At 49.1% G+C, this 14,757-nt stretch overlaps 1 protein-coding gene and 1 pseudogene across 2 annotated transcripts; one reads left to right on the top strand and one right to left on the bottom strand.

Annotated features, from left to right (window-relative positions):
- Positions 1 to 275: 275 nt before the first annotated feature.
- Positions 276 to 1,299, bottom strand: LOC132414302 (eukaryotic translation initiation factor 3 subunit E pseudogene; annotated as a pseudogene).
- A 5,463-nt stretch (positions 1,300 to 6,762) lies between these two features.
- On the top strand, positions 6,763 to 14,722 carry TNFSF12 (TNF superfamily member 12). 2 transcript variants are annotated; one of them, XM_059998506.1, is made up of 7 exons: positions 6,763 to 7,006; positions 7,164 to 7,214; positions 7,793 to 7,865; positions 8,534 to 8,587; positions 8,672 to 8,707; positions 13,679 to 13,803; positions 13,974 to 14,722. In XM_059998506.1, exons 1-7 carry the CDS (start codon positions 6,848 to 6,850, stop codon positions 14,223 to 14,225), a joined length of 750 nt encoding a protein of 249 aa, XP_059854489.1. In that variant the 5' UTR covers positions 6,763 to 6,847; the 3' UTR covers positions 14,226 to 14,722. The 2 variants fall into 2 exon arrangements, with proteins under 2 accessions (XP_059854489.1, XP_059854490.1); XM_059998507.1 differs by having other exon boundaries at positions 7,167 to 7,214.
- The last annotated feature ends 35 nt before the right edge of the window (positions 14,723 to 14,757 follow it).

The following is a 14,757-nucleotide window of genomic DNA, read 5'->3' on the forward strand; positions in this document are numbered from 1 at the left end:
TTCATTTGATAACGAATCAAGTAGAACAGAGGAGATTATGGTGAAAAACAACAGTGCCTCACCCCTTCCCATCCTGTTCCGCCCAACACCCTCCTGTGACCTAGAGGCAACCCCATTTTTTTTTTAATGGCATAAATGAAACAGCCAATTTTATTCAAATTCTCCAAAATTTATGCTCAATATGTTAATTGTTTCTAAAATGTTTCACCTTTGTATAATGGTTTTATTATTTCATCTTTCTTTTATAGTTTTTTCATTTTTTTCTGTACAGTTCTTCAGTAGAAGCCAGAGTCCTGAGTTGCCCAGTTAGGAGCCTCTGACCTACTATTCTGATTGAGTTTCTTCTCAGTATTCATGGCCAACATCTGGCTTCTAAATGAGAGGCTTTTGGTCTTTTCAATCACTTGCTGATAGGGTGAGACTGCACTGTTACCCATAACCACATGACCTAATTTAGAATCAATCTTGGCATCCAGTCTTGAATTTCTAATCAAATTTACAATCCACCTTTCAGCTTCTTCTGGAGTCATGTTCAGTTTATCTGCCAACATGTTTATGCTGCTTCATTGATGGATGCGACAAAATGTCTCAAATACGAAGAGACAGGCATTTTCAATGAAATCCTCAAGCCACCAAGAAGAAATCATTCACTAGCACTGATTCACATTCCCTTAGCTTTTTCTGAGCCCCATCAAAGTCAGAGTTAACATATAAGCATTCAACAGACTCTATAATTGGGTTTTTATATGTGTAAGACTCCTGTTGAATAACTTTGACCAGATCTTTTAGCACCTGCCGGCGTTTTCAGACATCTTTGTTTGTTATGACTGCTGTGGTCAAATAGCGGAGAATATGTGGACACATTGTCTGAATTGTGTTAAGATACGGTGGCTGGTAAAGGAAGAGATCAATAATGTTATCACACCCTTTAGGGTGATTGAAGAAAACAGAGACCAATGAATGAGCCACATTCGCTGCTGAAGAGGCTGAAGTGGAGAACTCACAGAATTATTATCTATCGTCTCTTTTAATGGTGTATGGTCTTCCATGGCTGCATCCCAATTCTGCATTAAGATTTCAGAAGCCAGTTTTCCCCAGAGTGAACTCAACGCATTTCTATCCATTGCTGGAACCAACGCTCTAAAGAAGTAAAGATATTCTGCTGCTCCAGAGTAATTTCCACATTCATATTGGAATTTTGCATATCTGTAGAGTGTATCTAAATATTCCTGCCTAAAACCATGCTTGTCTGCCAGGTAGTCAAACAGCATCTGACCATCCATCCCTTGTTGACTGCATTTGAGGCAACCCCTTTTAATGGTTTCTGTTTTTATTTCTTTTGGAAGTTGTTTCCAAAATTCCTAGCTCAAATGCCCGTACTTTATTTCTTTATATATCAATTTTAGTGAATGTTGAGTTTCCAATATAAAACATGAGGCGTTTAACTCATTTACCCTCCCTCTCCCTCTCTTCTTCCCAATAATGACTATTTATATTATTATTTTTGTTTTTATATTAATTATTTTGGTTCCATCTAGTTTCCTCAGCATCTCTAGCAAGAGAGGCCAGCTTGTAACTCCTCTTTCTCTCCTCACTTCCACATGCAAACTTTTCTCAGTTTCACATTTATTGTACAAAGTCAAGATTTGGGGGTATTTACAATTGTTCCTGCAACCACAAACAAATCTTCTTGATTTTTCTATGTCGACTCCAAAGGTTAAGATCCAATGAACAGTATTGACATTATGAGGGCCTTGTGAATACTGGTCACACTCAAACAACAGGCTGGAACCCCGCACCCCCTGCAGTAGAAGTGCGGGGTCTTAACCATTGGACCACCAGGGAAGTCCCAGGATTACACTTTCTCTTCAATGCACTCAATCCCACAACCCGGGAGAATGTTTCGAGCATTAAGGTCATTGATTAATACTATCTCAATTAAATACCATCATGTCATATTAGAACTTGCCTATCATTTAAACTATTATTTATTTATTTATTTTGGCTGCGCCGGGTCTTAGTTGCAGCACGCGGGATCTTCCTTGCGGCATGTGGGATCTTTTATTTCACTTGTGCCATGCGGACTTCTCAGTTGGCCCACAGACTTCTTAGCTGGGGCATACGGACTCTTCGTTGCAGTGTGCATGTGGGATCTAGTTCCCCAACCAGGAATCGAACCTGGGCCCCCTGCATTGGGAGTGTGAAGTCTTACCCCCTGGACCACAAGGGAAATCCCTTGCCTATTATTTAAATCAAGAATTTCTTCTTCAGTTTTGGAATTTTCCTAGAGATTCTGATGGCTTTTCTTTCTTCTTGTACTCCTTACCTATAGCATGTCTTTTTTTCCCCCGAGTTATTGTTCATACCATTTATACAATTCAAGCCACATTTTTGCTTCCTCCTCCAGGTAGAACCCATTACTCCCTAAGTCATCGTCGTTCATTCCCTGTTCTTTGGGCTTAGATCCACTGTTTCCTGTATATTATTTTGTCTTCTTTCTGGTTTGCTACCACATTTTCTGGAATACATCCTCAATTTTCTAGAAAAGTGTGTGTGGAGGCCAACTTTGTGTGTCAGAACAAGTCTTTATCTGTTTGACCAGATATATATAGAATTCTAGGTAGAAATTCTTTTCTCTCAAAATTGTGCAGGCATGCCTCCATTCAGTCTTCTAGGATTCACTGGTATTGACACAAAGTCTGTAGCCATTTTGATTCTTGTTCCTTTGGAGAGGAATAGTTTTTCTCTTTAGAAACTTTTAACATCTTCCCTTTATTCCTGACGTTCTGAAATTTCATGAGGAAGTGTCTAGATATGGATAATTTTTCATTCATCATCTTGAGCATACAGTAAACCCTTTCAGAATGAAGACATGACTTTTTCTGGAAATTATCTCTTATTTTTTTCTAAGATAATTTCCTTCCCTCCAATTCCTTCATTATTATTTTCTGGGGTTCCTAATAACTGTATGATCCTTCTGGATTGGTCCTCTGTGTTTGCTATCTTTTCTCCCTGATTTCCATTTTTCCTCTTTTCTTTTTTTTTTTATAAATTTATTTATTTATATTTTTGGCTGCGTTGGGTCTTTGTTGCTGTGCGTGGGGTTTCTCTAGTTGCTGCGAGCAGGGGCTACTCTTCGTTGCGGTGCGTGGGCTTCTCATTGCAATGGCTTCTCTTCGTTGCAGAGCACGGGCTCTAGGTGCACAGGCTTCAGTAGTTGTGGCACACAGCATCAGTAGTTGTGGCTCACAGGCTCAGTAGTTGTGGTACACGGGCTTAGGTGCTCCAAGGCACGCGAGGTCTTCCCAGACCAGGGCTCGAACCCGTGTCTCCTGCATTGGCAGGTGGATTCTTAACCACTGTGCCACCAGGGAAGTCCCCCATTTTTCCTCTTTTTATTCTATATTTTTAGAGATTTTTTTTCTTAACTCTATGTTGTAATCCTTCTATTCAACATTTATTTTTGCAACCACATTTTTAGTCTCTGCAAAATAATTTTTGTTCTCTGATTGTTCCTCTCTCACACAACATCCTGTTCTTGCTTTATGGATATTTTGTGTTCTTGAATCTCCAAGTATATTAGATAGTCCTCTTTGTACTAGGAATTATCTGTTTTCTCCAGTGTCAGTTTTTTTTGTTTGCTTATTTTGATCTTTCTTTGCATGCTACTTGTTCTCCCATATGCATGTAGATCCTTGGTAATATTTAATAAAGAACTACCTAGGTATCCTGGATTCCCTCTGCTGGTATATAAATTATACTCTTTCTCCTCTAGGTTTTTCTCTGGTGGAAATTTGGCCTAGAAATTCTTTGTGCATCAAAATAGGACATATCAACTGAAAGGTTTCAATTGGAGTAGGGAAGGTTGATGGTCAACTGTCAGGCAGTGGGCCACCCCAAATGCTAGAATGAGAGACACTTATTCTGAACCTCCAACATTCATACCAGAAGCATTAACTTCCCTCAGACAATTGATTCCATTTCTTTGGAGACAAGATGTCTGACATTTTGTCTGAGGGAAAATGCCTTCTGGTGAGGAAGGGAAGTAGAGTCATAACTGATGCTGCTGGCCTGTCTTCCAGGCCTTCAATCAATTCCGGGTTTTCAGTCCCCCTTCTCCCACTTTCCTTTGCCTGTTGGCCAAGACCGTGGCCTCTCCTTGGCAGCCTAAGCAGCCAGGCTTGGCTGGACACCCCCTCCATCTTGGCTGTCTTTCCTTTTGATACTGTCTACTTTGGTTTCAGTGGGATCTGAGGGGAGATTGGTGATGAGGAGTACGCCTGACCTGGGATCAGAAATCCTGTTTTATTTCCTAATTGTTCCACACGTCCAATACCCAGACTGACAGAGGCCCATGGTAATGGCTCACTCGTCAAGCTCAGTGAAAATCAAAGAACTCTTGAATGAATATCAGGGTCATCTCTAAACACAAGGCTCGCACGTTCATCTCAGGGCTCTGGCCTCAGAGCTGAGGAGAGAGTGGGTAAACTGAGGAAGGAAACCGAATTGCTTCAAGAAAACACAAGCATTGCCTTTATGTGGGTCAGGCAAAATCCTCATTATTCTGTGTTCATTCTAAACTATTACGCCATGACCCTTCCCCAACCCTAATCAACCCCCGCTCCTACCCCATCATGGAAAGACTCTCCCCATTTTTTTTTTTTTTTGCGGTACGCGGGCCTCTCACTGTTGTGGCCTCTCCCATTGCAGAGCGCAGGCTCAGCGGCCATGGCTCGTGGGCCCAGCAGCTCCGCGGCATGTGGGATCTTCCCAGACCGGGGCACGAACCCGCGTCCCCTGCATCGGCAGGTGGACTCTCAACCACTGCGCCACCAGGGAAGCCCAGACTCTCCCCCTTTAAATGAGATTTCAGAGTCTCAATAAATGTCATGGCCTTACTCATCTCCCTGTGAAGTGTTGTCAGACTGTCAAGGGGTAAGCAATAAACCTGGCTTTATCTTGTCAATAAAGAGATATCTTTATCTTGTCAAAAGGTATCAGGAGGTTGCTCTCGTGATATCTGGGGAGCCAGCATTTGACAAAGTGCTGGGAGCACAGTAGTGACTGATGTCCTCATAGAGTTTACATTCTAGAGATAGACGATAAGCAGATAAACCAGGAAATATGTAATTTGTATTTTACAATGTAGTTGGGGAGATAGTAGCCAAACAGATCATTACAAATTACAAACAGGTCATTACAAAATAACTAAGAAGGAAATAAAGAATAGAGAACGGGGGAAGTTGGGAACCTAATTTTAAAAAATGATCTAGAAAACTCTCTTTGAAGTGACTTGAGCCGGGGGTGAGGGTGGTCTGAGTGTTCCAGGTAAGGGGAATAACTGGTGTTGAGACCCTGAAGCAGGAAGGTGGTTCAGAAAGGTTCCATAACAGAAGAGAAACCAAGTCAGGAGGGCAGCGGGGGAGCGGGCAGGACTGAGCAGAGGGGGAAGGCGGAAGGGTCTCCACATCCTTACCTTGTTCAGAACCACTGCTTTACCTTGTTGTTTAACTATGACTTTTGCAACAGAGTTTTTTTCTAATCCAGTACTTCTCTTTGCAAATATGCAGAGGTGAACACTGCATAGTTTAAAGGAACTTCGGAGGGTCTTACTGTTTACAAAAGTGTTTTCATGGCAAAAAGGGTCCGGCTTTTACGAAATTCAACTGAGTAAATTTGAAGGTCTAATTGGCTTTATTCAACATTCATGAATCGGGCAGCATCCCATTTAACAAGCAGAAAGGCCTCTGAGGAGTTGAACCAAAGGGATCTTTTATAGGGACAAAGCATTTATTAGCAAAAGAAAAGAAAGGATTGTTTCAGGCAAGGTCCCCTTCCCTTAGGGGCCAGGAAGGGCAGGAGTCTTTTGGAAACTACCTCACTAGTGTGGATCAGGAAATTCCAGACTGATTGGTTGAAAACTCAACTCCTGGGAGAGGCTGTAACTGCAATTAGGTTAGGTATTACGTTTTGGTTTTGCTAACGTGGCTTTGCGCCACGTTAAATTTAAAGAGTTCTTGTAGCTCCACTTGAGCTCAGGTTAGCCCTATTATTTGTTTAAGTGGCTTCTGTGTTTCCAGAGAAGTGCATTCGGGGAACACACTTGGCGGGGTTGGGGGGCGATGTTTCTGGCACACAGGTCTAGAAGCTTGCGCTCCCCAGCTGCATGACCCCGGGGTTTAAATCAACTACCAACTGATTTGCTAAAAGAAGTGAAAACCCAACCCGCGCTAATGGATACCCTCAGGCTCTTTCCGTCACTTACAGGAAAGAATCGTCTTTCGGTGCAGCTGCTAAAATCCAAATGCGCCTTGGCCTCTAACCGTGTTGACTGAGGGATTGCCTAGTTACCTTGGTCTGGAGGCCTAAATTAGCAATCTCGCTTGGGCAGGACTAGACCTGCAGGAGCTGCAGTGCTGTCGCCCCGGCCACCCGTACACAGCCCGAGTGGAGTTTCTGCTCCTTTCAGCCCTCGCTGCCTCTCTCCCGCCGGCCGGCCGCGTGGAGGGCGCTCAGCCGCACACCCCATCTCGCCCGCTGCGCACTCACACAAACACTGCCCCGCTTTTCCACGCCCGGGCGGTGCGTGCCCCCGGCCGGGACTCGCTCTGTGGTCTGCACGCGGAGCGGCGCGCGTCCCGCTCCGTGCACTGCTCTCGGCCGGGCTCGGAGTTTAATCTCACACACAGTGTCCGGCTTCCTGTCCTCATCACACACACACCCCCTCCCGCCCCGTTTCCCTGGCCCCTCCCTCTCTCCAGCCCGATCCGCCCGCCGGCTCCCCCTCCCCCGATCCCTCGGGTCCCGGGATGGGGGGGCGGTGAGGCAGGCACAGCCCCCCGCCCCCATGGCCGCCCGTCGGAGCCAGAGGCGGAGGGGGCGCCGGGGGGAGCCGGGCACCGCCCTGCTGGCCCCGTTCGTGCTGGGCCTGGGCCTGGCGCTGGCCTGCCTTGGCCTCCTGCTGGCCGTGGTCAGCCTGGGGAGCCGGGCATCGCTGTCTGCCCAGGTGAGGCCCGCCTGCACACCCCTCCCTGGGCAGATCAGGAGCGGACTCTGCCGAGCAGCTGATGGGGCCGGGTGGGCCGAGGGCAGGGGGCCAGGAAGATGGGTGGAGGGTGAGATGTCAGGTGGAGAAGGACAGGGTGACGCTGCCTCCTTCCCAGCAGGAGCCTTCCCAGGGGGAGCTGGTGGCAGAGGAGGACCCCGACCCGCTGGTGAGTGGGGGTGGGTGCTGGCCTCGGGCTGCTGGGCATGGGAAGTGTGTGCCGGCTGAGGATGCAGGGTGTGCCCCGGTTGTGCCAGCCGTGTGCGGGGGTGTGCAGCAGCCGCGCCGTGGGGCATGGGTACGTGAGAGAGAGGGTGACAACTGTGTGTGAGGGGTTTGTGCCGCGCTGTGGCAGCCGAGTACGAAGCGTTTAGTGGCCGTGGTGGAAGTGGGAGTGTGTGGGAGTCTGCGTGGGAGAGGGATGCTGGCTGTGTGTGTGGTGCGTGTACCCACTGTGCATGCTGACTGGGTGTGGGCGTGTGTGCAATGTACCAATGGCTGGTTGGGCGGAGCAGAATAGGGGGATGTGGCTGGTTGTGGGAAGGGGGGCGAGGACTGCGGCCTGACCCTGGAACTTGCCTCCTCGTGGCCCTGGCCACTCTTGGCTGGGAGGCGCGGTCCCTCCCTAAGACTTCTGTGCCTCTTGCTGGCTGGGGCCTCTCGTGACGGGCCCCCTGTTGGTCTCAGTTTATGTCTCTGCGAGTCCCTGGCAAGATCCGGGTTTAGCCCTGCCTTTAACGTCCCTAGGACCTGAATCCCCAGACAGAGGAGCGCCAGGATACCTTGCCTTTCCTGAAACTGGTTCGGCCTCGCAGGAGTGGTGAGCAGCCCTTTATCCCAACCTCAGGAATAATAATAGCGGCTGGTCTGTGGTGGCTTCTGGACTCATTATTGCTTTTGTTCATCATAACAGCCCCGTGAAGCAGGCAGAGCAAAACCCATTATCCTCATTTACGGATAGAGAAACTGAGGCACTGAGAGAAAAGGGGGGGGTTCAGAGTCATGGAAACTCGAACCTAGAATTCTGACCCTCCCTCTGAAGCTCCTTCCATGGCATAGACCTGCTTCTCGCTTCAGGCCCTACCCCAGATATGAAGGCGGGATGGCCAGGAATTAGGAGAACCCCTGGGGTCCTGATGAAGATGAGGTGGGGGAGTCAGGCCTGAAGCCCAAGAAGCAAAGAGACTTATGACTGGGGTGACCGTGTGACCACGGATCCAGGTTTGCAGGGGGCTGTCCTGGCTTACACCTGTTGGCTCAGAGCGATGATTAATAACACCCCTATTGCTCTCAGAAGCATCCCAGTTTGGATAATAAATTATCAGCGGCTCAACCTATGGAGGAAGATAAGGCCTGAGGTTCTGAGGCCAGGAGTCTGGATGAGAATAAGGATGCCAGGGTTTTGAGGGGGATGGGGCTGAGAGAGCAGCTCCTGGCCCCTCTAGACATGGGGACTGCTTTGCCCATCTGTCTTTCTTTGATTCTCAGCACCTAAAGGCCGGAAACCACGGGCGCGCAGAGCGATTGCAGCCCACTATGAAGGTGGGTGACCGTGAGCCATGCCCAGGGAGAAGGGGTGGCAGAGGGGCAGGGCAGGGCTCACCAACCCTTTCCTGTGTCTTACAGTTCACCCACAACCGGGACAGGACGGAGCGCAGGCGGGTGAGACCCCATCCCCACCTCTGAGCTCTTCCCTGACCTCCATAGCACTGGCCTTCTAGACAAGGGCCCCCCCAAAACCTTGACTTCCCACCCTCATCCCCACCTTCAGCCTCAGAACCCCAGAAGCCAGTTCAGGAAAGTGCTTAGGGCTCGCTTCTCTCAGCTCCCGAACCTGAACTTTCTCCGTGACTCAGACATAGGACCCTGGGGGAGGCCCCTTCCCCTCCCAGAGCACAGGCAGATTCCCCCCACCACACCACCAGCCCAGCTTCTCCTTTAGCCCTCGCTTGTCTCCAAGAAGCATCTTTGATTTTTTTTTTCCTCTTCTTTCCCCTCCATATTCCAAGAGTCTTCTTGCTCTGATCATTTTTCTCCAACTGTTTCCAGTCTCTGCTCTTCTTTTCCATCCCTACCCCACTCCCCACCTCAGCGCCATGACCTCGGAACCTCAAACTCATTCTCCAGTCCCTTCCCCATTCTAGACTTTCCCCGCCCCTACTCTGTCCCACCTGTGTTGCTAAGCTAAGCCCCCCTGAAGCCCGCCTTCCATTATTCTGTTGCTTTTCTGCTTGGATTGCAGCCTCTCCCTGGTCTGGTCTCAACCTATTTTCCTGACACACCCTTATGCCTTCTCCACATTTGTTGGGCTGACACCCCCTCCCCATCAGCGTGCCTCGTCTGGACTTTGCACATCCTGTTCTCTCACCTGGAATGCTCTTCCACGTGAGAGGTCAGGAGGCAAGACATGAGAGTGGCTTAGTCTAGGGGTCTGGCAGCAGAGATGGAGAGAAGTAGATGGATTCAGCGTGTGGCTTGAAGATAGGGTTTGCTGTGGGGATGAGAAGGATAAGGGAGAGGGGGGAATCAGAAATGACTTCTAGATTTTTAACTTGGGCATCTTTGAGAATAATGTTGCCATTTATTAAAATGGGGGTTAACCAGGGAAGAAATAGGTTGCGAGGTGTGTAAATTAATAATTGAATTTGAGATCTAATAATAACTAAGTGGATATATAATAATAAACAAGTGAGTTTCACAAATAGGTCACTGCACACGGTAGAGTACACATCCTGGGAAGGATGTGTAGGGTCAGGAGTCTTCACCAGATGGGGGTATTTAAAGCTATAGGTCTGGATGAGACACCTAGGGGAAAGATGGGCTCCACAAGTGAAGCCCTGAGGCTCTTGGACCTTTACAAGTGGAGCAGAGGAGGAGAACCCAGCAGAGACTGAGAAGCAGCCAGAGAGAGGGTAAGAAACCCAGGGAGGGTGGTGTCCTGGAGTCTCAGGGGGGACACGGTTTTAAGAAGGAGGATGTGGCTGTCTGTGTTGAATGCAGATGACCAGTCACATGAGATGAGAACAGACAAATGACCGCTGGGTTTGGTAACATTAAAAGTCAACTGGTGACCTTGTCAAGGGCGGTGTCAGTGGTGTGGTTAGGATGGAAGCCAGCATGGATTAGGTTAAGAGAAAATGGGAACTAGGAATCGGAGGCAGTGACAACCCTTTCCAGAAGTTTCTCTGTGACAGGAGCAGAGAAATGGGCCAGGAGGTAGAGGAGGATGTGAATCAAGGAAAAGTTTGGTCTTTTTAGTGGTAAACAATACTGTGTGAGTCTTAGCTAATACTTATTCAGTGTTTAATCTCATCTAATCCTTGAAACAGTCCTGAAAGGAAGATAATCCAATCATCTCCATTTTACAGATAGAGGTGATGTAACTTGTCCAGGTCATGATGATACTAAGAGGTGGAGCCAGGATTTGAACCCAGCTAGTGTGTGCTTGTGTTCCAGACACTGTGTGAGAGGCAACTGCTGGTGCATGGGTGGGGGAACCTGCAGGGCAACATCAAGAATGTGGGAGGGGGTGGGTTCCAGAAGAAAGAGAGGGACACATCATCTCATCACCATAAGAGGCTCAATGGCAAACATGAGAACAGGTTGGTTTGTGGTGTCGGTGGCAGGACGTGGGGGAGCCCTTACCTGATGACTTCTAGGTCCTCTGGAGAACGAGGGAGACAGCGGCAAGAGAAATGATGCTAAAGCAAGCATAGTGGGGGAAAGAAGGACAACTGCCATGCAGTAAGGAATGAGTTGTGATTGTGAAACTGAGTGACACCACGGTCCCAGACACACCATGCCCTTAGCCACAACCAGCTCAAACTGGTTCCCTAGCCAGGAATGCCCTCTCTCCTTCTCTCGCCCTACTCTTCCTGCCCCAGGCCGACCTTCCTTTTTTCCGTATGGACCATTTATTTCAGCGGTTACCCAGACATTCATTCATTCGTTGACTCAACACACACGCCCTGAGATCCCACTGTTTGTAAGGACCCGGCTAGGTGCCCACAGTGAATAATACCCAGACCTCTTTACAAGGAATTGCTGTCCAGGAGAAGAGACAAGCATATAAATTTGTAAATTACAATGTGATACAACAACAACAATAAAGAAAGTAGCCAGAGGCGCGTGGCGGCACAGAGGAGACCACTTTACAATGGGGTAAGGGACTCCTTCCCCAGGAAGGTGTGGGCCTTGAAGTGTGAGTGTGAGATGGACGGGGGGCGGGGGCAGGGGCCACTTGTGCAAAAGCCCCGAGTCTGCCAAGAGTATGATGAGGCTGGGGGACAGGGGCAGCGCGATGCGGCTGACGAGACAGAACTAGAAGAGCAACATGGGGTGAGGCCAGAGAAGAATACGGAGCCAGGTCACAAATGGAATCTGGAAGTTATCCTGAGGTCAAAACGAGAGAGGCAGGCTCGCATCTGCATTTTAGAAACGTCACTCTGTGGCTCTGTGTCGCTTAGCCAGTAAACTGGACCAGGCAAGACTGGAAACAGGGAGTCCAAAGAGGAAGCAGGCTGGGAAGAGTCCCAGGGAGAAGTGGCAGGGGCCAGACCAGGGAGGGAGACAGAGCCGTTTAGGTGGCAGAATTGCTAGAAACTGGTGATCAGTGAATGAAACTGGTAAAGGAGAGAGTGGCTTGGGTGCCTGGTAAGAGGTAGAACCAGGAACCCAATGTGGGATGCAGACAGTCAAGCACATTTGGGACAGGGGAGGACCAGGCTCAGTTTTCGGGTTTTTTTTGTTTTTTTGTTTTTCAGGCTCAGTTTTGATCTAGGTGAGTGTGAGGTGCCAGGGGCTATTCTGATGGCGGGCAGGTAGCAGTGTCAGGAGGGGCAGGAAAGGGCAGGGCTGGAGGCTCAGGTTGGTGTCTGCAAAATAAAGGCCAAGGGAACCCCTAGGTGGGGATGAAAATGCCCAGCGAGCATTATGTTCTCCTTGAGAAAGCAGCAAGGACAGCGCACCGGGGCAGGCAGAGGGTGGGGCTGCTGGGGAAGGAAGCTGGCCGGGCTACTGAGATGAAGCCAATGAAGCCCTGGAGAGTGGCCCACGGACCCAAACAAGAGAGAGCTGTTGCCACGGCCGCCTCCTTGCCTCTATCTTCTCACCAGTGTGTGTTTGGTGCCCACTCAGGGCAGGCCCAGCCCCAGGGGCTGGGGTGCAGTAACAAGACCAATACCTCTGTCCCCTGGGGGAGTCAGACCCCAAACTATCACAGAAGGAAATAAAATGATTTCCCTCCTTGGTGACTGCTGTGAGAGAAACGGGGTGAGTGGAGGAGAGATTATCGGAGACGAGCTATTTCAGGCTGGGAGGACTGGGGAGGTCTCTCAGAGGGATCAGTCTGACAGAAGGGGCCAGGCAGGGGAGGAATCCTGTGGGGAGGGAAGAGCAGTAAAAGCCCTGTGGAAACAATGAGCTTGGTGCGCCGCAGGAACAGAAAGTGGGCCGGAGTGGCTAGAGTCTTGTGACTTGGAGGAATGTGTGAGATTAGATGCGAGAGGTAAACAGAGGCAGCCCATAGAGGACCTGGGAAGCCACTTGAGACCCTGCTCTGTCATTTGATTATTTATCTTTACAATTTGCAATTACCCTCATTCTAGACTTTTTTTTTTTGGTAACAGCTTTATTGAGATATAATTCACATTCTATATAATTCCCCTGTTTAAAGTGTACAATTAAGCTTTTAGTATATTCACAGAGTTGTGAGATTGTCACTACGGTAATTTTAGAGAGTTTTCATTACCTCAAAAAGAAACCCTGTACCCTTTACCCGCCACCCCATATTTCCGTGATCCCCCGAGCCCTAAGCAACCACTAATCTACTTTCTGTCTCTATATATTTGCTTACTTGGACATTTCATAGAAATCATATGATACGTGATCCTTTGTGACTGGCTTCTTTCACTTAGCATAATGTTTTCAAGCTTCCTCCATATTGTAGTATGTATTAGTATTCCATTTCTTTTTTTTTTTTTTTCCCCCTTGGCCCCAGCGCGTGGCTTGTGGGATCTTAGTTCCCCAGCCAAGGATCGAACCCGCAACCCCTGAAGTGGAAGTGCAGAGTCTTAACCACTGGACCGCCAGGGAAGTCCCATTATTGCATTTCATTTTATGGCTGAATCATATCTCATTGTATGGACTTAACACAATTTTCCTTATCCATTCATCAATGGATGGACATTTGGGTACCATTTTATTATTTTTAATTTTTTTTCTTTTTTCCCCTCTTTTTAGCTTTTTTCCCCATATTTTCCTTTTCTCTTATTTTTGATTTTAATAATCTAAGTAATGTATGATTCAAGTAATGCATCGATACATTCTCCAAGTAGAAGAGCAAACAATACAGACACAAACTATAAAAGCCCCCATGCTTCTTCAATCCTCCTCTTCTCCCCAGAAGTGGCTGGTGACAACTTGCCCTGTTTGGTTCTGGTCATATACGTTGGGTTTCTTCACCGAACTTCCTATTACACTCCCAGCTCCCTAGGCCCTGGCGCCTCCCTTGCCCTGGGCCCTCTAGATATCTTCTGGGTAAGGTAGGCCCAAATGTTTATAAACTCAGTGGCTGGGAAGTGTGAGAAAGTTCTATAAAGGGATTTCCCCCTGTCTCTGAACATCCACATTCAGGTGTGGACGGGACGGTGAGTGGCTGGGAAGAGGCCAAAATCAACAGCTCCAACCCACTGCGCTATGACCACCAGAGCGGGCAATTTATGGTCACCCGGGCTGGGCTGTACTACCTGTACTGTCAGGTAAGCCCCACCTGGCTCCACGGGTAGAGCAGGAACTGAGGGAGAAGGGCTGGGCTTAAGGGGTGGGGGCAAGTTAAAGGTGGGGGAGGAGGAGCTTGGGGTCTGGGCTGGACAGCAGCCCAGGGCAAGCAGAGGCCTGGACTCCGCCCCCCGCCCCCCCCCCCCCCCAGGTGCACTTTGATGAGGGGAAGGCTGTCTACCTGAAGCTGGACCTGCTGGTGGATGACACGCTGGCCCTGCGCTGCCTGGAGGAGTTCTCGGCCACAGCGGCCAGTTCCCTCGGGCCCCAGCTCCGTCTCTGCCAGGTGTCCGGGCTGTTGCCCCTGCGGCCAGGGTCCTCCCTGCGGATCCGCACCCTCCCCTGGGCCCATCTCAAGGCTGCCCCCTTCCTCACCTACTTTGGACTCTTCCAAGTTCACTGAGGGGGCCCTGGTCTCCCGATGGTTTGCCAAGGCCGCTGGCTCCCCACGGCAGCTCTCTGAGCACCCCAGTCCCCTCTGCCCACCCTGAGCGGCTCCTCCCCCAGAACTGCCTCTCCCTCTGTAGGCTGCCAGGGCACACTCAAGAGACGGCCATGCCACAGAAATAGTCCCCTCGTCTCTGACAGCTCCCCGCACCTCCAGCTCTCCACCTCACTAGCTCCCAAACCCCCATTTATCTCCTGACTCCCCACCCTGGCCGCAGCCCCCCAGGACACTGTGTTTACTGCACTCTGGGTGATGATGGGTCCTGAATACCCCTCTTCAGGCATGGATGCCAGAGAGACTGGGACTAGGCCAGGAGTTCCCGAATGTGAGGGGTAAGAGACCAAGACATAATTCCTCCCCTGATAATTCCCTGTGGATTTTAAAAACAGATATTATTTTTATTATTATTGTGACAAAATGTTGATAAGTGGATATTAAAGAGAATAAGTCATGGTCGCTCTCTTTATTGGGCCTTAGGGGACATCCT

The sequence above is a fragment of the Delphinus delphis genome, chromosome 19, assembly GCF_949987515.2.
Source record: "Delphinus delphis chromosome 19, mDelDel1.2, whole genome shotgun sequence".
Classification (NCBI taxonomy): Eukaryota; Metazoa; Chordata; class Mammalia; order Artiodactyla; family Delphinidae; genus Delphinus; species Delphinus delphis.

What these genes read in the sequence shown, in the direction of transcription:
- TNFSF12 (XM_059998506.1), top strand. Translation starts at nt 6,848, where the DNA reads ATGGCCGCCCGTCGGAGCCAGAGGCGGAGGGGGCGCCGGGGGGAGCCG. An exon ending in GGGCATCGCTGTCTGCCCAG is followed by an intron (nt 7,007 to 7,163) that starts GTGAGGCCCGCC and finishes CCTCCTTCCCAG; the next exon opens with CAGGAGCCTTCCCAGGGGGA. An exon ending in GGTTCGGCCTCGCAGGAGTG is followed by an intron (nt 7,866 to 8,533) that starts GTGAGCAGCCCT and finishes TTTGATTCTCAG; the next exon opens with CACCTAAAGGCCGGAAACCA.